This window comes from Acanthochromis polyacanthus, chromosome 11 (genome assembly GCF_021347895.1).
Source record: "Acanthochromis polyacanthus isolate Apoly-LR-REF ecotype Palm Island chromosome 11, KAUST_Apoly_ChrSc, whole genome shotgun sequence".
In the NCBI taxonomy this organism is placed as follows: Eukaryota; Metazoa; Chordata; class Actinopteri; family Pomacentridae; genus Acanthochromis; species Acanthochromis polyacanthus.
The window spans coordinates 12142089-12158331 of NC_067123.1; the positions used below are offsets into that span (position 1 = coordinate 12142089).

Here is a 16243-nt window from a genome sequence, read left to right on the forward strand (position 1 = left end):
GTTTAGTTGTGAAGCAGATCCACTGCATAGAAAAGTGTGGGATCAAACCTGACTTTACTGCCGATATCTGCGGTAGGTCAGGAGCACATTTCATAAAAGCCACCACTTTTTTCTGAACTGCAAATGTTGGTAGCACGACGTAGAATAAATAACTGCTGCAGAGAGAGGCTAGCTTCTTTCTCCACGTCATCTTTACATTGCAGAAGGTAATTTGCTGCTATATTAATGTTCAAAATCTTGTATACTGCACCTTTAACTCCATCCTGTCACTTTTTCCTTTACTGCAGACCTATTTCACTGCAATATAAAGTCCTGCACCTCTACAGAAACAAAACAAGTATGACTAGAAGGAGAAGGAACTCAAAATGTTAAAAAATAATACCATAAAGTTAATTTCTTTGACTAGTTCTTTCTTCTCCTATTTGCTCTGTGAAAACACAGCCTGCAGTTCAGCTGAAAAGTAATTAAAACCTTTGTCAAGTGACTTTGTATTTTGTTTTTAACACAGCCTTCTTAATGCAAACAGTTTATTTTAGCCAAATTTGTAAATGAGACACATAGAATGAAAAGATTTTGATGGACTATTTATACCAAATTTGCTTACATTTGTAGAAAAAACAAAAGTCACACATGATTACTTTGAGGACTTTTAAGGACAATTATTTTTGTTCTTACAGTGTCTTGCTCTGATGAATGGGCAATTTTTAAAGAAAACATGTCTTTTAAACCCACTGGTGGATCTTAGGGTTGAAAGAGTAACACTCCGAATACTCAAGCTAGGACCAGAAAAGACTCTGACATTTTGTAGAATCATTTGTAGAAATACTGCATTGACTGTTTCTGCTTGCATTCAGTCTGCACAGCGTGAACCAAGACACAAGAACGTCACAGAATGCCTGGTTTGTTATGGAAGCACATGACAGATGTGTGAACAAAAAAAATGCATTTATCACCTTGAAATCTCACATCAGCTGCAGATAAAAAAAAGACCTGTTCCTTTGGAAATACCAGTCATGGACCTCTTCTGATAATAAAAGCTTGCAACTCAAGAACCCGCTAAGTGAAGCTGGTAAACACACAGATATGCAGCAGATCAGACCTGATTTTGTTGATGATGTCGACCCCAGACTGCTCCAACAGCGTGGTGGTGATGAAGCTGCGAGGTACAGTCATCCTTCCTGCACTAGCCTTCAGCAGCTCCTGATGAAGGCTGCTCCTCTTCATCACGTGAGGACAGAGGCCTTCAGCAGCGTTCACCATGGACACCAGCATCGTCTGAGACACGAGTTAGCAGAGTTTAAGTCTCACAGTAAATTCCAGTGTGAGGTCTGCGTGTTACCGTTAATCCAGTACCTGCAGCTGTTCATCCATCACTCTCGCCACCTCTCCTGCCATTGACTCCAGTTTATCCTGAATGGCTCCAACACAAGCTCCTCTGGACCCCCCACTCTTCAGGTGGTACAGATTGGGGAGCAGCTGGAAAACAAAGCAAAGTTCAGAAAAATAACGAAACTGAAAAAGACACCAGACTATCTAGCATGAGTCAAGGGCAAGACATTTCTACATCGACTGTGTTTTTACATTAATATTCCTTACCTTTTTACAGGAAGGACATCTAAAAAATTGGAAACTTGCATCTAAACAATAAAATCATTTCTAATGTTACTTCTCAATAGTCAAGGTAATATCAGTTTCCGTATGTTTAATGTGCTGTATTTCATATTTTCATTTCTTAGGTGTTATATGTCAGTTTTATGAGTAATATTTCTTTATCATTATCTTTTTTAATTGGAACATTTTGATTACGTGTGCAATATTTCACTTTTATGTACAACGCTGTCAATGTAATAGACAACAAGTCATTTCTAGGTGCAATATTTCATTAGAATGTGTGATATTACTTATTACTGCTGTGAAATTGCCAACATTACGTTGACTGTCATATACAGTCACTGTATTATTCTAGTCTTATTTTAGCTTACCTATTTGTAAAGTACTTACATCTTAGTGCTTTTCTTTTTACTTTATAGGTGCTGCAATTCTCATGTCAATTTGGTTATAATGAGCAATATCTTATCTTTCACATTTTGTTGGCTGCATGTCTGACAAAAGCTCTGTTTTCAGTGTATCAGGAGTAGATTAAGGTGTTCTCACTGTTTTTGAGTTCCTGGCATCCTTCATGAGGTTCTCAGCCACCTTCATGTCTTCCTGAACAGAGTTGGTCTCTGTGAACCTCAGAGAGTTCAGGTGGTCCTGGACCCTCACACACATCATGTCCATCATCTGCATCACGAGCATCAATCACAGGTCAATCAGCTGAAAACACTACTTGATTACAAAAACCTTTTGAACCCAAAGTTCAAGTTGTTGTTACATTTTTGCTCTCTGTGGGTTAATTATTATATCCTGCACCTCTATGAAAAGCAGCGCAACCATGGCTACAAGTAGAAAGAAAAAAACAAATCTTCTAGGCAGTATAACTAAGCACTAGCGCAATATAACATTAAAAAAAAATCGTTTCTTTGGTTGCACTCACGGCTTCCAAGTTGTGTCAAGGACTGCAAAGTTTTTATTTATTTCTTTTTACATAATCTGTTGTACATTTGGCATAGCTCTGACAATTCTTAAATGAGCCAAGTGATTTTAAGCTTCAATTTTTCAGATGAAGCCCAAACTCAGACACAAGTACTTCAAGAACCACGAGAAAGCTGAAAATCTGATGATCCTTTCTGTTTTTATAGTTTCTGGCTCCAATAAGTGGTGTAATTTTAGTCATTTTCAACATGTCTTTCCAATTTACCTCTGAGTTTTAGGGTTCAGAGGCTTAAAACAAACCAAAAAAAAACCCCAAAACAAACCAAGGTCAGCATGTTAGTGTGTTGCTGTGCCTGCCTGCTGTGTGGTGGTGGTGACTATTCCCTGCTGCAGCCTGTACGCCTGCTCCTGGAGGTATTTCCGAGTCTCGTGGTTCCTCAGCAGGTACTGCTCCATCTGCATGACAGAGCATAAGAACACCCTGACTTTTACCTCTTTTAGAAATGCTATATAGCACAGTACAAGCCCTTCACAAACATGAAAAAAATTGCTTATTTAAAAGCAAACATGACAACAACCTTCAGTAAGGCATCTTCTGTCTTCTCTGGATTCGCCTTCAGTGCCTGAGCAGCATCCATGATGGGAACAGGCATGAAACGAATGGTGTAGTTCCTGATGGAGAAAGGACGCAATTTAATCCCTCATGCAACAAAGTTAGGACTGAGCTGTAACCAACAGCCAGGTGACTAAAGTGCAGGAACTTTCAGGCTGAACTGCAGGCAGTGTTTACACAAAGAACATACACTACTGTTCAAAAGTTTGGAGTCACTTAGAAATGTCCTTATTTTTGAAAGAAAAGGATTTTTCAATGAAGATAACATTAAACGAATCAGAAATATAGTCTAGACACTGTTAATGAGGTAAATGACTATTCTAGCTGGAAACGGATGATTTTTCATGGAATATCTCCATAGGGGTACAGAGGAACATTTCCAGCAACCATCACTGCTGTGTTCTAATGCTACATTGTGTTAGCTAATGGTGTTGAAAGACTAACTGATGATTAGAAAACCCTTGTGCAGTTATGTTAGCACATGAATTAAAGTGTGAGTTTTCATGGAAATCATGAAATTGTCTGAGTGACCCCTGAACAGTAATGCATATGCAGTGCCCTTCATAATTATTGGCACCCCTGGTTAAGATGTGTTGAAAGCCTTCTTAATAATGAACAGTTCTTAACACCTTTATAATGCACTCTGCTTTGTGGTCATTTTAACTTTCCTTAGGTTTTATTTTTATCTTTGTATCTTATTGCATTTTAACTGATACTACTGTTATTGTTGTTGTTTCTGTTGTGTATTTTATTGTTGCGTATCACATTTTATTGTGTTTATTGTTTTTGATGCTGGCTGCACCAAAAATTGCCCCACGGGGACAATAAAGATTTCTTGACTTGACTTGACTTAAAATAAATTCAATTTTTATTGTAGAAGCATACTCTCACACTGAAAATTGTACAAAATTTATTATAGGAGGAGATTAGGTGCTATTGTGTTGGCAAAAGGGGGTTGTACAAAGTATTAACATTAGGGGTGCTAATAATGGTGGCACACATGATTTCATGTAAAAGAATTATTTCTTAATGTGTGAATTTTTCTCCATTGAATAATTGCACTTTAATTAAAGGTTGGATTTTGCTCTTTTTTCCATTGTGGTCCTATATTATTTAGAAAAATAAATAAATTTATTAGAAGCTAAAGAACACATCATAACCAGGGGGCCAATAATTCTGGAGGGCGCTGCACATGTAAACCTGAAGTAGGAAAATATACTATCCTTTTCAGTATTGGTAACACCTGCGACTTTGTGGGAAACATTTTGGTTCCATTTTTGTCAATTTCTGCACAATAAATTAGTAAAGAAAAATCTTATGTACTATGATTCACGGTATTATAACTGCATCATGCCACACAAAAGACATCTTTGAGTTCTTTTTATTTCTAGTGTTGTTTGTGCTGTTTCCATGGATTTAATAAAGCAGAAAAAAAATGAGCCCACAGTGGGTAAAAATGTGACTGAAACAGAAAAGTCCAGGAAGCTGCCTGGAATTCATAGGGTCAAAATGTCCAACTTTACAGCCAAAATTAACCCATTTATAGCCTGGTGCAAAAAAAAAAAAAAAAAAAAAAAAAAAGCTAATTTCTCTGTTGATGATCACATTACTTCAAGTCTTATTGTGGCAAGGCTTAAAGGTTTGCATAGTTAAGAGCCTGACTGATGAAGACGATTTTAAAAATTGTAACCTAAGGATGGTGGAAGGAGAGGAGAAAGAGTGAAATATATTTGTTTACGTTTGACTGCTCAAAATATATAGAATGCAACAACGTCTTCTTGAACTCGACTTCATACTTACTTCTCCAAAGCAGCAGCTACATCTTGTAGACCCTGAGGACTAATGTTGTTTCTGTCCCACACTAACGTCCTGTAAAGACAAACAAACCAAATGGTTGGGAGAAAACAAACATAAAGAAACATTTCAGTAAAACTAAGTTTGATATTTTGCTACTGAACTTGACTTTTGTGATCAAATCTATGAAAGTTAAAATGCTGTTTCCATTCACACCTGAGCTTGGTGTTGATCTGCAGGGCCTTAGCCAGCATCTTGGCTCCCATGTCTCCCATGGAGTTGCCACTGATGTCCAGTTTGGTCAGAGAGGTGTTGCTGCCCAGAGCATTGAGGACGATGGAGAGGTCGGCCTTCAGCTTGGAATCTGCCAGGGACAGCGAGGTCAGCGGCTGCAAAAACAGTGAAGTCAATTCACAGGCTGGTTGTTTCCCAGATGGGACAGGATGAAATTAATAACAGAAATAGAAAGTTGTTACAACAAAAAAAATAATAAAAAAAAAAAAAAAAGGGAAATGCTTCTCAGATCCTTAAAAAGATTCACTCACCGACTCCTCTTCTTGAATCATATGAACCAGGTTGCCGAGGACTTGAGCCACATTTCTGCAAGAAAAGTTGCTACAGTTTGAAAAAGAGAAACCAATTCCTGGACCGTTTTGGAAGCAGTGTTTATTGTCTGTCAGTCACCCACTTGGATTTGATATTGTTGAAATTCTTGCCCAGTGAAAGGTGTCTGATGGAGCGGTTCTTGGCCAGCCAGACGAGCAGTGTGGTCAGATCCATATCCAAACCTGAGCGTGGCAGCATCGACACATAAATGATGATAAATCAAGTCGACACAGCATCAACTGACATGTTTGAAAACAACAAAGTCCTCACTGTTGTCAGAAATGTCCAGACTGGAAATGTTGGGGATCTCGGCGATACAACCCTCCAGGATCTGGGAGCCTCCTGAACGCAGCTGAAAACAAAAAACACTCAGTTGTCAATATTTTCCAAATGGTAGTATTAATCTTTTGATTGATTCAAGGATTTTAAGGCGTGTTTAACACTGAGACGTAAGGCCTACCAGTGCGATTAAAAGCATTTCTGAGGTCTCTCTACTTCTAGTCATGATTGTGCTCTGTTAATTGAGGTGCAAGACTATAAATTGCAGTGAAAAATGAGCCCACACTGACGAAAAATGTGACAACAGTAAATAGAACATAGACTTGAACTGCTACAGTTTCTGAGGGTTAACCAGCGTTTTATTATGTGCAGATGTTCACATCAGCTTTACCTCACAGCAGCTGAGATCCAGAGACACGTCACTGAGGTTTGGATTGCAGCCGAGTCCCAGCAGCAGCGACCTGAAGACAGAAAACCACCAACAAATCAGACAAGTCAGTGTTCACGCAGTATCCACAACTTAAAAGCCTGAATTATTGAGACTGTCATCAGTACACTGCAGTTTCAAAGTGGGCCATGACAATGGCTGCTTTTTTTTGCTCATACTTCAAGCATGTACAAAACACAACATGGACATGCTAAGGTTAAAATACTGAAATTTCACCAGAGACTGTCTTTTATTCTAAGGGACTGAAAATTTGTGTTGCTTTTTATTCTGAATGTGACATTTGACAAATTACACATGAAGGGAATGGAGATAAAGAGTTAGATGCTTTAACAATTTCTGTGATTCCTTTATAAGCAAAACCTAGGGCTGAAACTAATTTTATTCCAGTTCAAATCTGTGTCCAGTTTGTTGAACTCTTTACTGTGAGCTTATTTTTCACTGAAATTTAAAGTCCTGCATCTCTATGGAAACAGAACAACCACGACTAGAATTAGAGAGAACTCAAGAACGTCTCCTGTGCAGTATGATGCAATACTAATGAAATATATTATAAAAAAGAAAAAAATTAATTTCTTTAATCTGTTATTTTACAAAAATTTAAAACATATGAAATCAATATTTTTCCAAAGTGTCCACAGCTGTTGTCAATACTGGAATAGATGGTGACTCTGCATAATATAGATGTGTAATTACTTACACTTTTAATTTGTTTCCATATCTGACTCTCTTCTGAGTAGTTCAGCTAAAAATCCCTGAATTTTTGACGTGTGACTGCTGGGTTGCAGCTGAGTTACTAATGTTTTCTCAGTTGCTCTGCAAAGTACAGATTGTACAGAATCTGGATAAATCAAAAGATACATTTTTAGCATTTTTTTTTTTTAATTTGAGAAGGCATTTTGATAAAATATCATAATTTAAGGCTTAGACTTGGCTATGTTTCCCAGTCGTACAGCATCTCAGGGATGAATAGGTCAGTGACTTTCAGAAAGCTGAAAATTCTTTCTGTTGGCACAGTTTCTGGCTCCGACAAATGATGTCACTTTAATGATTTTACAACGATACCATACTTTTAAAGCACACTGGTGCCTTTCAGAGCTTCAGATGAATAATAGTGTTTTGGAGTTGAGGAGACCACTGACTGACCAGCGTGTTCCACAAATCTGTGTGTCTTGTTAAAGTCAAATTTTGTTGGTATTTTCTTACTTCAGAGCCTCCAGAGGCAGCCTGGTTCCTGACAGACTGACAGAAGTCAAAGCCTGAGCACAGCTGAAGAATTGCTTGAAGGATGGCGGGATTTCTTTGCATTTCCTATACGAGTGTGAGGAGGGAGATGTGTTAATATTAACATAGTAGCGAGTACAAGTACATTTAGAACAGTGACAACTGTAGCTGGACTGCTACTATTTAAATATCAGAAAACATTTTCTAAGTTAGGGTGTCTTAGAAGTGCTACCAACAATCCAGAATCTGACATACTATGATTAGCTCTCAAGTATCTGTACTAATATCATACAAAAGTTGCTGAATTATCATCTGTCTGATAGATGAGTGTGAGTTTAACATCTGACCTGTGAGAGAAGACTGTTTTTGACATGTTGAGGACAGACAGGTGCTTCAAAGATCCTCTGAGCAACGATGCACACACCTAAAAAAAAGCCACAATCACTTCAATGAAGCATGAAGCATAGCAGAAACTGGACAACAATGGACGTGATACAACTGTGCAATCACAATGAGACCAGAGTCAAGAAAAGTAGATTTTTTGTTGTGGGTTTGTGAATAAAAACTCTAGGTGTGTGCTATTGCTACCAGCTCCAGAGAGCAGTCGCTGTTCGATAGATCCAGAGTTTCCAGACAGTTAGAGTGACTCAGGAAACTGTGAAGATTCTGAAAAGATAAAAAAACAAACACATCCGCACAAACATCACACAAACAGTCCACACTATTCAGAAATTTAAGGACAGGTATGATTGCAGATTAAGTGATATCTATTTCTAAAACTGTCCAGTGTTTACTGAACCTCAAAACCTGCCAGGTGGTTATGAAAGCCATGTTATCTTGATAAAACTTTATTCTTTTTTTTTTAACAGCTGTTCTTCACAACTCATCTGTGAAATGCTATTCTACAGGAAAAAAAAAATCATCAAATTCAAGCCTAAAACTGTCTTGTATTAATTTATCATAAGTAAAACCGTCTTAACTGGTCAGATTCTGTTAAATATAAAAATTCTCTGCTCCTCGATGCAACTATGAAGCCGTTAGTGATTCAGCTGCAACCAGCAGTCACACGACTAAAATTCAGAGACTTTTTGGCTGCACTGCAGACAGTGTAAAGAAAAACACACAAGCCAAAAACTATTTGGGATTAAGAGGGTTAATAAACTGTGTGACTGTGGAGTTTTTATTGTTTCCAGTTTACAGATATTTGTCTGCTTATTTATTTGGTCCTATATATTTCTGTAGTAAATGCAAATGTTTATTGTCGTTTTTAGTGTAATTGTGGTTGTTTTGGATGTTCCGTCGCTATTTTTCATATATCTGTGGATGTGTTTTTTGGTCATTTCGTGTATTTCTGCAGTATATCTGTGCATCTTTTGTCATTTCTGGAGATCATTTGTATGTTCTTTAGGTCATTTTGAGTGTCATTTTGGTTGTAGTGAGTGTTTGAAAAGAAAAAAATCAATTTGGGATTCAGATGGGTTAATAAGTGGTACTGCAGAGTTTGTGCAGAAGTTCAGTGTGAGATAGAGAGCAGAGGAGGCGGCATACCTGAAGGTCATCGCCTCTGAGTGAGTTTCCTGACAGATCCAGATGTGTGAGGGTGGAGGCCACGACTGGGTTTGCACAGAGAGCCTGACAGAGGCTGTTTACACCTGCAGCAAATGATAAACATACTCTATGAAAAACAGGTCAGGACAATAACGAGGACCTTCTTCTTCTTTGTTTATTTCTGTGCTTTCACCTTTGGGAGACATGGAGGTCCTGGAGAGGTTCAGGTGCTTTAGACCCATGGGCAGTTTAGCGAGCTGAGCGCTCAGAGCAGAAACACCTGTAGAAAGCAAAACACATTCAGTGACTGGAGTTACCAGACTTTATGAAGTATGGCCACCAGAGGGTGCATGACTTCACCTGAGAGCCCTGCATGAGAGAAAACTACCAAAATCAAGGTGTATTTCAGAAATCATAACAAATGATTTACTGTAAATTCCTCAAATTCTTCTTTTGTCATTTTTGTGCTCACTTTTCGTGGATGTTTTGTGTTCATTTATACAGTTTTTGTCCTTCTTTTTGTAGCCTATTTCTATGATTATATTTCATTTAGTTAATTATTGTAGTTAACTTATATGTTGTTTAGGCGTCATTGTGGCTTTTTTGGGCATTTCTTAGTCATTTTGCATGTTTTTCTAGTTTAGCAGTATGTTATAAAGAAACTGTTTTGCATTTTGCTACATACTTTAAGTGTTTTTTGGCCATCGTGTTTACTTTTTTATTGTAAATTAGTATGTTTGTTAATTTTCTGCTTCTTTGTAGTTAATTTTTTTTTTTTTTGGTCTCTTGACTTTGTTTTGCATCATCATTTTGCATGTTTGTGTGGTTGTTTTTTTTAGTTGTACAGAATAAATGTGTAGTGAATTTGTATATTTTGGGGATTTTTCTGGCGTTATTGTGATTGTTTTGCATATTTCTTGGTTAATATGCATATTTTTGTGCTGGATTTCAATGTCTTTTTTTGCCATCTTTTGTATTTTTAAATTTTATTAGTAAGCTTTTTTTTGCCTCTTTTGTATATTTTTGTAATACATGTAATTGTTTTCTTGTCGTTCTTAATGTAATTTATGTTATTTTGGATGTTTCTAACTCTTTTTTTTTACAGATTTGTGGATGTTTTTTGTGTTTTTGTGAGTTTACATGTTTTTTGGCCATTTTGTGTATTTTAGCAGAATATTTGTATGTTTTTCTGTTAATTTTGCGTATTTTTGTATATCATTTGTATACTGTTCAGGGGCCTCATTTATAAAGCTTGCATAAGCACAAAACAGGGCTAGAAAGTTACGTACACCAATTTCTACGCAAAGGTTGTAATTTATAAAAACAAACTTCATGTGAGAATATGCGCACCGGGGCACCAACCTTGATGCACATATTAGACTTGTAGAGCCGGATAATCATAAACCCTCATTGTTGCAGATGTTCCTATAGTGCACCATTTTACTGTATTTGCAGAACTATGTTAATATATCAAACTTCCATCTTCAAATGATATAGAGGGGTGAGTGGCACTGATTGATTACTAATCGGGACAAGGCATGTGACAATCAGTCCAATCGCTGATCAAGCGGATAAATAGCGTGTGACAGTAATGTGGCACAATGGATGCGCTGGCATTGCTGGAAGTCAATAAATGGTAGATAAGAATGGAGAGAGATTTTAGGGATCACGGGGACTTCCTGGCCATTGATGATGACTGGCTAATAAGCCGATTTTGATTTCCTAGAGCAGTGCTCTTGGATCTATGTGCTGAACTGGGCCCTGTCTTAGACAGACCCACCCGCCGAAACCACGCCATCCCGGTACAGACTTGGGGGTTTCTGGTGACCGGCTCCTTCCAGCTGGAATTGGCCGACAGGTATGTGTTTTATATGAAGAATATGAGGTTATATTGTTGTCTAAATCCCGTTTGGGTCTGATATACAGTTAAATGATGTCCTTTGCGTCTGGGATATCACAACCATCCCTCAGCACAATAATGCCAGCTGTTTTGGATGACATTATAAACATGACCAGTCAATACATCAGGTTTCCTTACACTGTGGGTGAACAGCCCAACATTAAACGGCAATTTGCAACAATGTCCGGTTTCCCAAATGTAATCGGCGTAACTGACTGCACTCATGTTGCTGTAAGGGCTCCAAGTGAAAATGAATTTGTCTTTGTGAACCGAAAAAATGTACATTCAATCAGTGTACAACTTATTTGTACATCGGACATGATCATAACAAATTTAGTGGCAGGGTGGTCTGGGTCAACACATGATTCATTCATCCTGACGCACAGCAGTGTAGGGAAAAGACTGCAGGCCGGCGCTGCGTAAAATGCCGTGGATCAGCAGCTTATTTATATGCAGAGTCATTCATAAGTTACTTTGCATTGACCATTCATGGTAAAATCTGGGTGTGTTGTGGGCGGAATGTGAGGTGGATCCACCTGCGGAATCTTCCAGCTGGAGTGTGATTTATAAAAAGGAAATTGCGTGTAGCTGTGCGTACGCACAGTTTTATAAATCAGAATATTTTTTGGTGTACGCCTATTTCAGATTTTCGGCGTATGCAAACTTTTAGTATGGATCCTACGCAATGTTTTATAAATTAGACCCTCCAGAAAAACGCGGGCAAAAATCCTTGATTCCGTGGGCTAAAATCCTTGATTATGTGAATAAATATGCGGGGTTTTTATGCCATTTTATGCGGGGAAATTGTGGAAAGTTGCAAAGTAAGCGAATAGTTGTTAAATATGCAAAAAGATGCGAAATATGTAAGCATTGGGGAAAAAAAAGGTGATTCTTCTCCTACATCCTGTTACTAGGACACACACATCCCTTACTGAGGTTAAAACACTTTCCTATTCATTTTTTAAGAAATTGTAATTGGGGTTTAACCACACACTCGCATACACACCCCGGTGCGCTCCTTCACTCACACACACACCCACCCACACAGTGCACTCACACAGCACACTTCCTGGAGAAGTTGTGGAGAAGTGCTGCAACAGGGTTGATTTTCTTCGGTGCTCCAGAACGATGTTACACGGGGTGCAAAACAGTTTCCCCCCACTTTCGTGCAGTAAATCTGGGTACTGTTTTGCCCGGTCTCTGGCTGAAATATTTGTTGGTAAATGTGGTCTTTGAGCATTCGCCATTCTTGTTTTTCATCTCTGAGCGCCGTGCTCCGTATCAGCTCATGCTTCTAGTGTGTGTGTGAATGCGCAAACTGATGACGTCAGGCCGGGCGTCACATAAAAACTCACTCACAACTCCATTTATATTGGTTATAGTTTTCTCATTTTATGCGGGAATTGTGAAATCAAGCGGGACCCGCATATTTCTTTTTCTTTTTTCGTGGAAATATGAGACTCTTGCGGGAATTTTGCGCTGTTTTGCGGAGATTATGCGACCTTTTGGGAAATAATTGACCCCCACATAATCAGCGGCATTTTGGTGATTAATGCGGGAATTCATGTGATCGCATAATGGCGTTTTTCGGGAGGGTCTAATAAATGAGGCCCCAGGTCATTTTGAGTGTTACTTGGTTGACTAAAATCCAAGACAGATGAACAATTGTGAAAACTGAAATCAGTAAGCAATCATCAAAGTCATTAAATATTGTCATACTGTGGAAGCAAGAAGAAATCTATCAATCTAATGTGAAATATCAAGAACAGTATCTCATCAGTTTCAATATTACAACTTGTAAGGATATGCCAAACCTTGCATACACAAAAAAAATAAAAAATCAGCTTTGTCTGAGTGTGATGTGTGGGTGGGTGCAAATTTTTTAACCTTTGTCCTCCAGTGAGTTGTTGCTCAGGATGAGTGTGTGGAGTGTGGAGGCAGGATTATGTGACAGAGCATTGGCCAGTTTCTGGGCAAAATCACTGGAGAGAGAGAGCAGAAACAACAGGTTAGTTTTAGCAGCCAAATTTAACAAATATCTGGATCACTTTTGTCACACACTATCAACAAGCTCAGGCTCATTGTCCTGATTTCAAACTGCTCACTTTTTAAAAATGTGACCAAGATTTATGCACAAAACACAGGAATGTCAACTTTCCTATTTGACCTCTGACCTTCTGAGTCCAGCGTTGTCCAAAACCAGCTCTTCCAGTCTGTTGGACCGAGCCACCACTTTGAAAATCTGGTCACAAACATCTGCTGACTGGAAAAATATTTCACTTTTGTTTTAGTAGCTGGAGGTAACAATTCAATTAGTACTTTATTGATATGTTAATAACAATAATTCAAAAAATACAAAACATGGACAACAGAGGTGTACAGTTTTTTTTACTAATGGTAGAAGGAGTATAACTGAACTGCGGGAGTTTACCAGTTTGTAGTCTTTGGTGGAGAGTTTGGTGAACCACTGGTTGTATTCTAAAGCTGCGATGATCGCCACCAAATCCCTGGAGGGAAAATAAAAATGGTTTCAGATACAGTGTCTGTATTCTACGGAGTTATAATAACAATACATTTTATTTATGCTCCTTTGTTCAGAAACTCTTACTAAAGAAATTAAGCTGCCAGATATACTAAACTGATATTAAATACCATGAATACGAAGGTTGATAAAAATGCATTTTCAGACTGTGATGTTCAAGAAAATTACTGTTATGGGTGTTTAACATGGGCGAGCAGTGACTGTGATGAGTCTGTACACATTGTCCAAAAGATTGCACAATGGGATGTCAGCGACAGTTAGAGGCTGACATCTGTTTTTCCATTTCCTGATCAGGAGCCTGTGCTGAGCTGCAGACAGGAGAGATCGGGGGGGGGGGGGGGGGGGGGGGGGGGGGGGGCAAGATGGGCTGTCTGGACAGTCCGAAACAGATAGTTTCAGTTCCTTAAAAGTGGAAGTGTCCATGCGGTCGGTGCATGGTACAAGTGTAGTGAAGTTATTGCTCAAATTAATTTAGTATGAGATCATGGAGTCATTGCATATGCATAAGGTTCAGTAAACTATAAATTACATCTGATCGAGACGCAAGTTGGGAGTCGTTGGGTGACAGTCGCTTGATGCAAACCAGGGTAGAAATGCCCTGAGCTAAGGGGATTTTATCACGTAACTCGGACGGGGAATTCAACATGATCTGCAAAGGAATAACTGTTCTATTGGAATTATTGATTAAAGGAACTGCTCTTTCTACATTGAGGATTACAGAACTGTGATCTGGAAATAATGCTGTCTGAAGGAACATTACTGAACTCTATTTTCCATGTGAGGAATAACACCGGAATGGATTTACAAAGTTTTTACTGGCCCAAACAACAAAAATGGATATATGCAGATCTAAATCTGGTCCGGACCCCCGTCCACCTCCCCCTGGGCCCCGGCGGGTCTCAAACACTTGTCGGGTTTCAGGAGAGGAGTCGACTACGGCCAAGCCGGCTGCTCTCTCCCTCTAAATTACATATTCTGGGTGATTATTACTTCTCTTTTATGAAAGCATAGTTCCACTTACGAGTTGTGTTAAACAATTGAAAGAATATTGATGTTTGATTAATTGTCTGATGATTAAGAGCTATTGCTACGCCCTTGCTAAAATATAATAAACATTTTTCCTGCAATTAAAGTTAACAGATTGGAAATTCACTTTATCCCTATCACAGTCACTAATTATGAATATTTTTCCTGGTGGTAGAAAGTCAGATTACTGCGTGCATAACAATAGTAGAGGTTCTGAAAGGTTACCTAATTATAGGGGCCAGGTTGGCCCGGTATAAACATATCCTAGAGGTTGTCTATATGTCCATAATCTCTGAATTAAACCTAGCAACTTACCAAGTGCAAGATCCATGAGAGGAAAAGCTGCCGTTAACAGGCGTGACTGGTGATTAAGTTTAACTATACCGAAGTGGCTACTCCGTTAAATTAATTATCAGAGGAAGCAGGGATAGGCGTCTGGATGTAGGCAGTGAGAAAGCTAGGTGAATTTTCCTCGTCTACCAGCTTAACAGTTCTGCAGCATCCCTCTGAGCTAGATCTCAGGGGGCAGTAGAACCAGACCCGTAGGATGGAGAGCTGGTCCAGTGATTCCCTGACAGCTGAATAAGTTAATTAGGGGGTTACTGGCCCTAAGGATCAACAACTGTTTCCAGATAACATTTAACACCGATATGTCATTTGCATAGGGTTATTTCTCTAAAGGAACGTTATTGCTAATGCTGCTGCAACCATTAGCATAACACAAAGTTGCTTAACAATCTGACATTTCAACAGTATGTAGCTGCAACAGAAATGATCATAATAATTTCATGTTCATGTAATTCAAGTGTATTTTTGTGCTCTAAATCTTCAATAAGAGCAGAAATAAAGATGAACACACACTTGTCTTGAAGTTAGGTCATTTACATATATGTAAGAGGCCGCACTGATGTGTCAGTTTGACGACAAGCTACAAGAACCCAACGAATATCAAGTGGCTCTCGTTCGTGGAAAGTGATATGTGTTGATAAAATACACCACCACAAACACTTTACCCATCAACCACTTTTTAACCTCAACTTGTCTCTATGTATTTGTACATTATTATATTTTAAACACTATCAGCAGAAACACTCCAATCTTAGGTTTGGTAAAATTTAGGTTAAGTCAAGCTGATGAGAACTGTAAAGTTTCTGTACCCTTTGCAATATTATTGGTGCTCTTTAGCAGTTTTACAAAACTGTGATACCACAATAAATTAAGAAAAGCCATACTTTGTTTTATTGGAGAAACTGTCTGTGCAAGTCTTGCCTTGGAAACAGGAAAATCAAAGCAAGAACACATTACTACCCACAGTGGCTAAAGCAAAGATAAAATTGGTCCACATTGGGCAAAATTTTGAAAACTGCAGTCAAAGTAACATACGAGGGTGTTGACTGGTGTGTGTACCTGTTCTCCAGGTGAACAAAGTCCTGCAGGTTGAGCTCTCTGGTGTCCTGGGTGAGATAGATGGTGTCTACATCCTGGAAAAAAAGAGAGCAGGTGAGACAGAATAGAATAGAAAATAACTGAACTGAAGAGAATAGAACATGTACATGCACAACAAACTTGTATGCAAACCTATTCAAGTGCAAAGCAGTAAAGAGTCAGAGGCATACAGCAGGGTAGCTTAGTAAGTAAGGAAGTAAGTAAATAAAAATAGATGAAAAATGCAGATGCAGCTCTAGCAGACATGCTAAAGCTTACTGCTTCATCTCAAACAGCAAAAAAAAA

At 38.6% G+C, this 16243-nt stretch overlaps 1 protein-coding gene and 1 long non-coding RNA gene across 5 annotated transcripts in view; one reads left to right on the top strand and one right to left on the bottom strand.

Moving 5' to 3' along the window:
* Positions 1-16243, bottom strand: part of LOC110956762 (F-actin-uncapping protein LRRC16A) — a 57470-nt gene that overhangs the window by 14180 nt on the left and 27047 nt on the right. For both annotated transcript variants that reach the window (XM_022202467.2, XM_051955096.1), the window contains 20 exons: positions 15920-15993; positions 13376-13451; positions 13119-13207; positions 12832-12926; positions 9238-9324; positions 9045-9148; positions 8085-8162; positions 7844-7920; positions 7479-7583; positions 6219-6288; positions 5819-5900; positions 5631-5730; positions 5488-5542; positions 5159-5331; positions 4949-5017; positions 3114-3207; positions 2893-2991; positions 2155-2283; positions 1354-1476; positions 1100-1275 (listed from right to left, as the gene is read on the bottom strand). In XM_022202467.2, the coding sequence (XP_022058159.2) occupies positions 1100-1275; positions 1354-1476; positions 2155-2283; positions 2893-2991; positions 3114-3207; positions 4949-5017; positions 5159-5331; positions 5488-5542; positions 5631-5730; positions 5819-5900; positions 6219-6288; positions 7479-7583; positions 7844-7920; positions 8085-8162; positions 9045-9148; positions 9238-9324; positions 12832-12926; positions 13119-13207; positions 13376-13451; positions 15920-15993 (1955 nt within the window). The remainder of the gene's footprint in view (positions 1-1099; positions 1276-1353; positions 1477-2154; positions 2284-2892; positions 2992-3113; positions 3208-4948; positions 5018-5158; positions 5332-5487; positions 5543-5630; positions 5731-5818; positions 5901-6218; positions 6289-7478; positions 7584-7843; positions 7921-8084; positions 8163-9044; positions 9149-9237; positions 9325-12831; positions 12927-13118; positions 13208-13375; positions 13452-15919; positions 15994-16243) is intronic.
* LOC110956776 (uncharacterized) overlaps positions 13905-16243 on the top strand; it is a 53926-nt gene continuing 51587 nt past the window's right edge. For all 3 annotated transcript variants that reach the window (XR_007944982.1, XR_007944983.1, XR_007944981.1), the window contains exons 1-2: positions 13905-14465; positions 15931-16012. This is a non-coding gene — a long non-coding RNA (uncharacterized LOC110956776). The remainder of the gene's footprint in view (positions 14466-15930; positions 16013-16243) is intronic.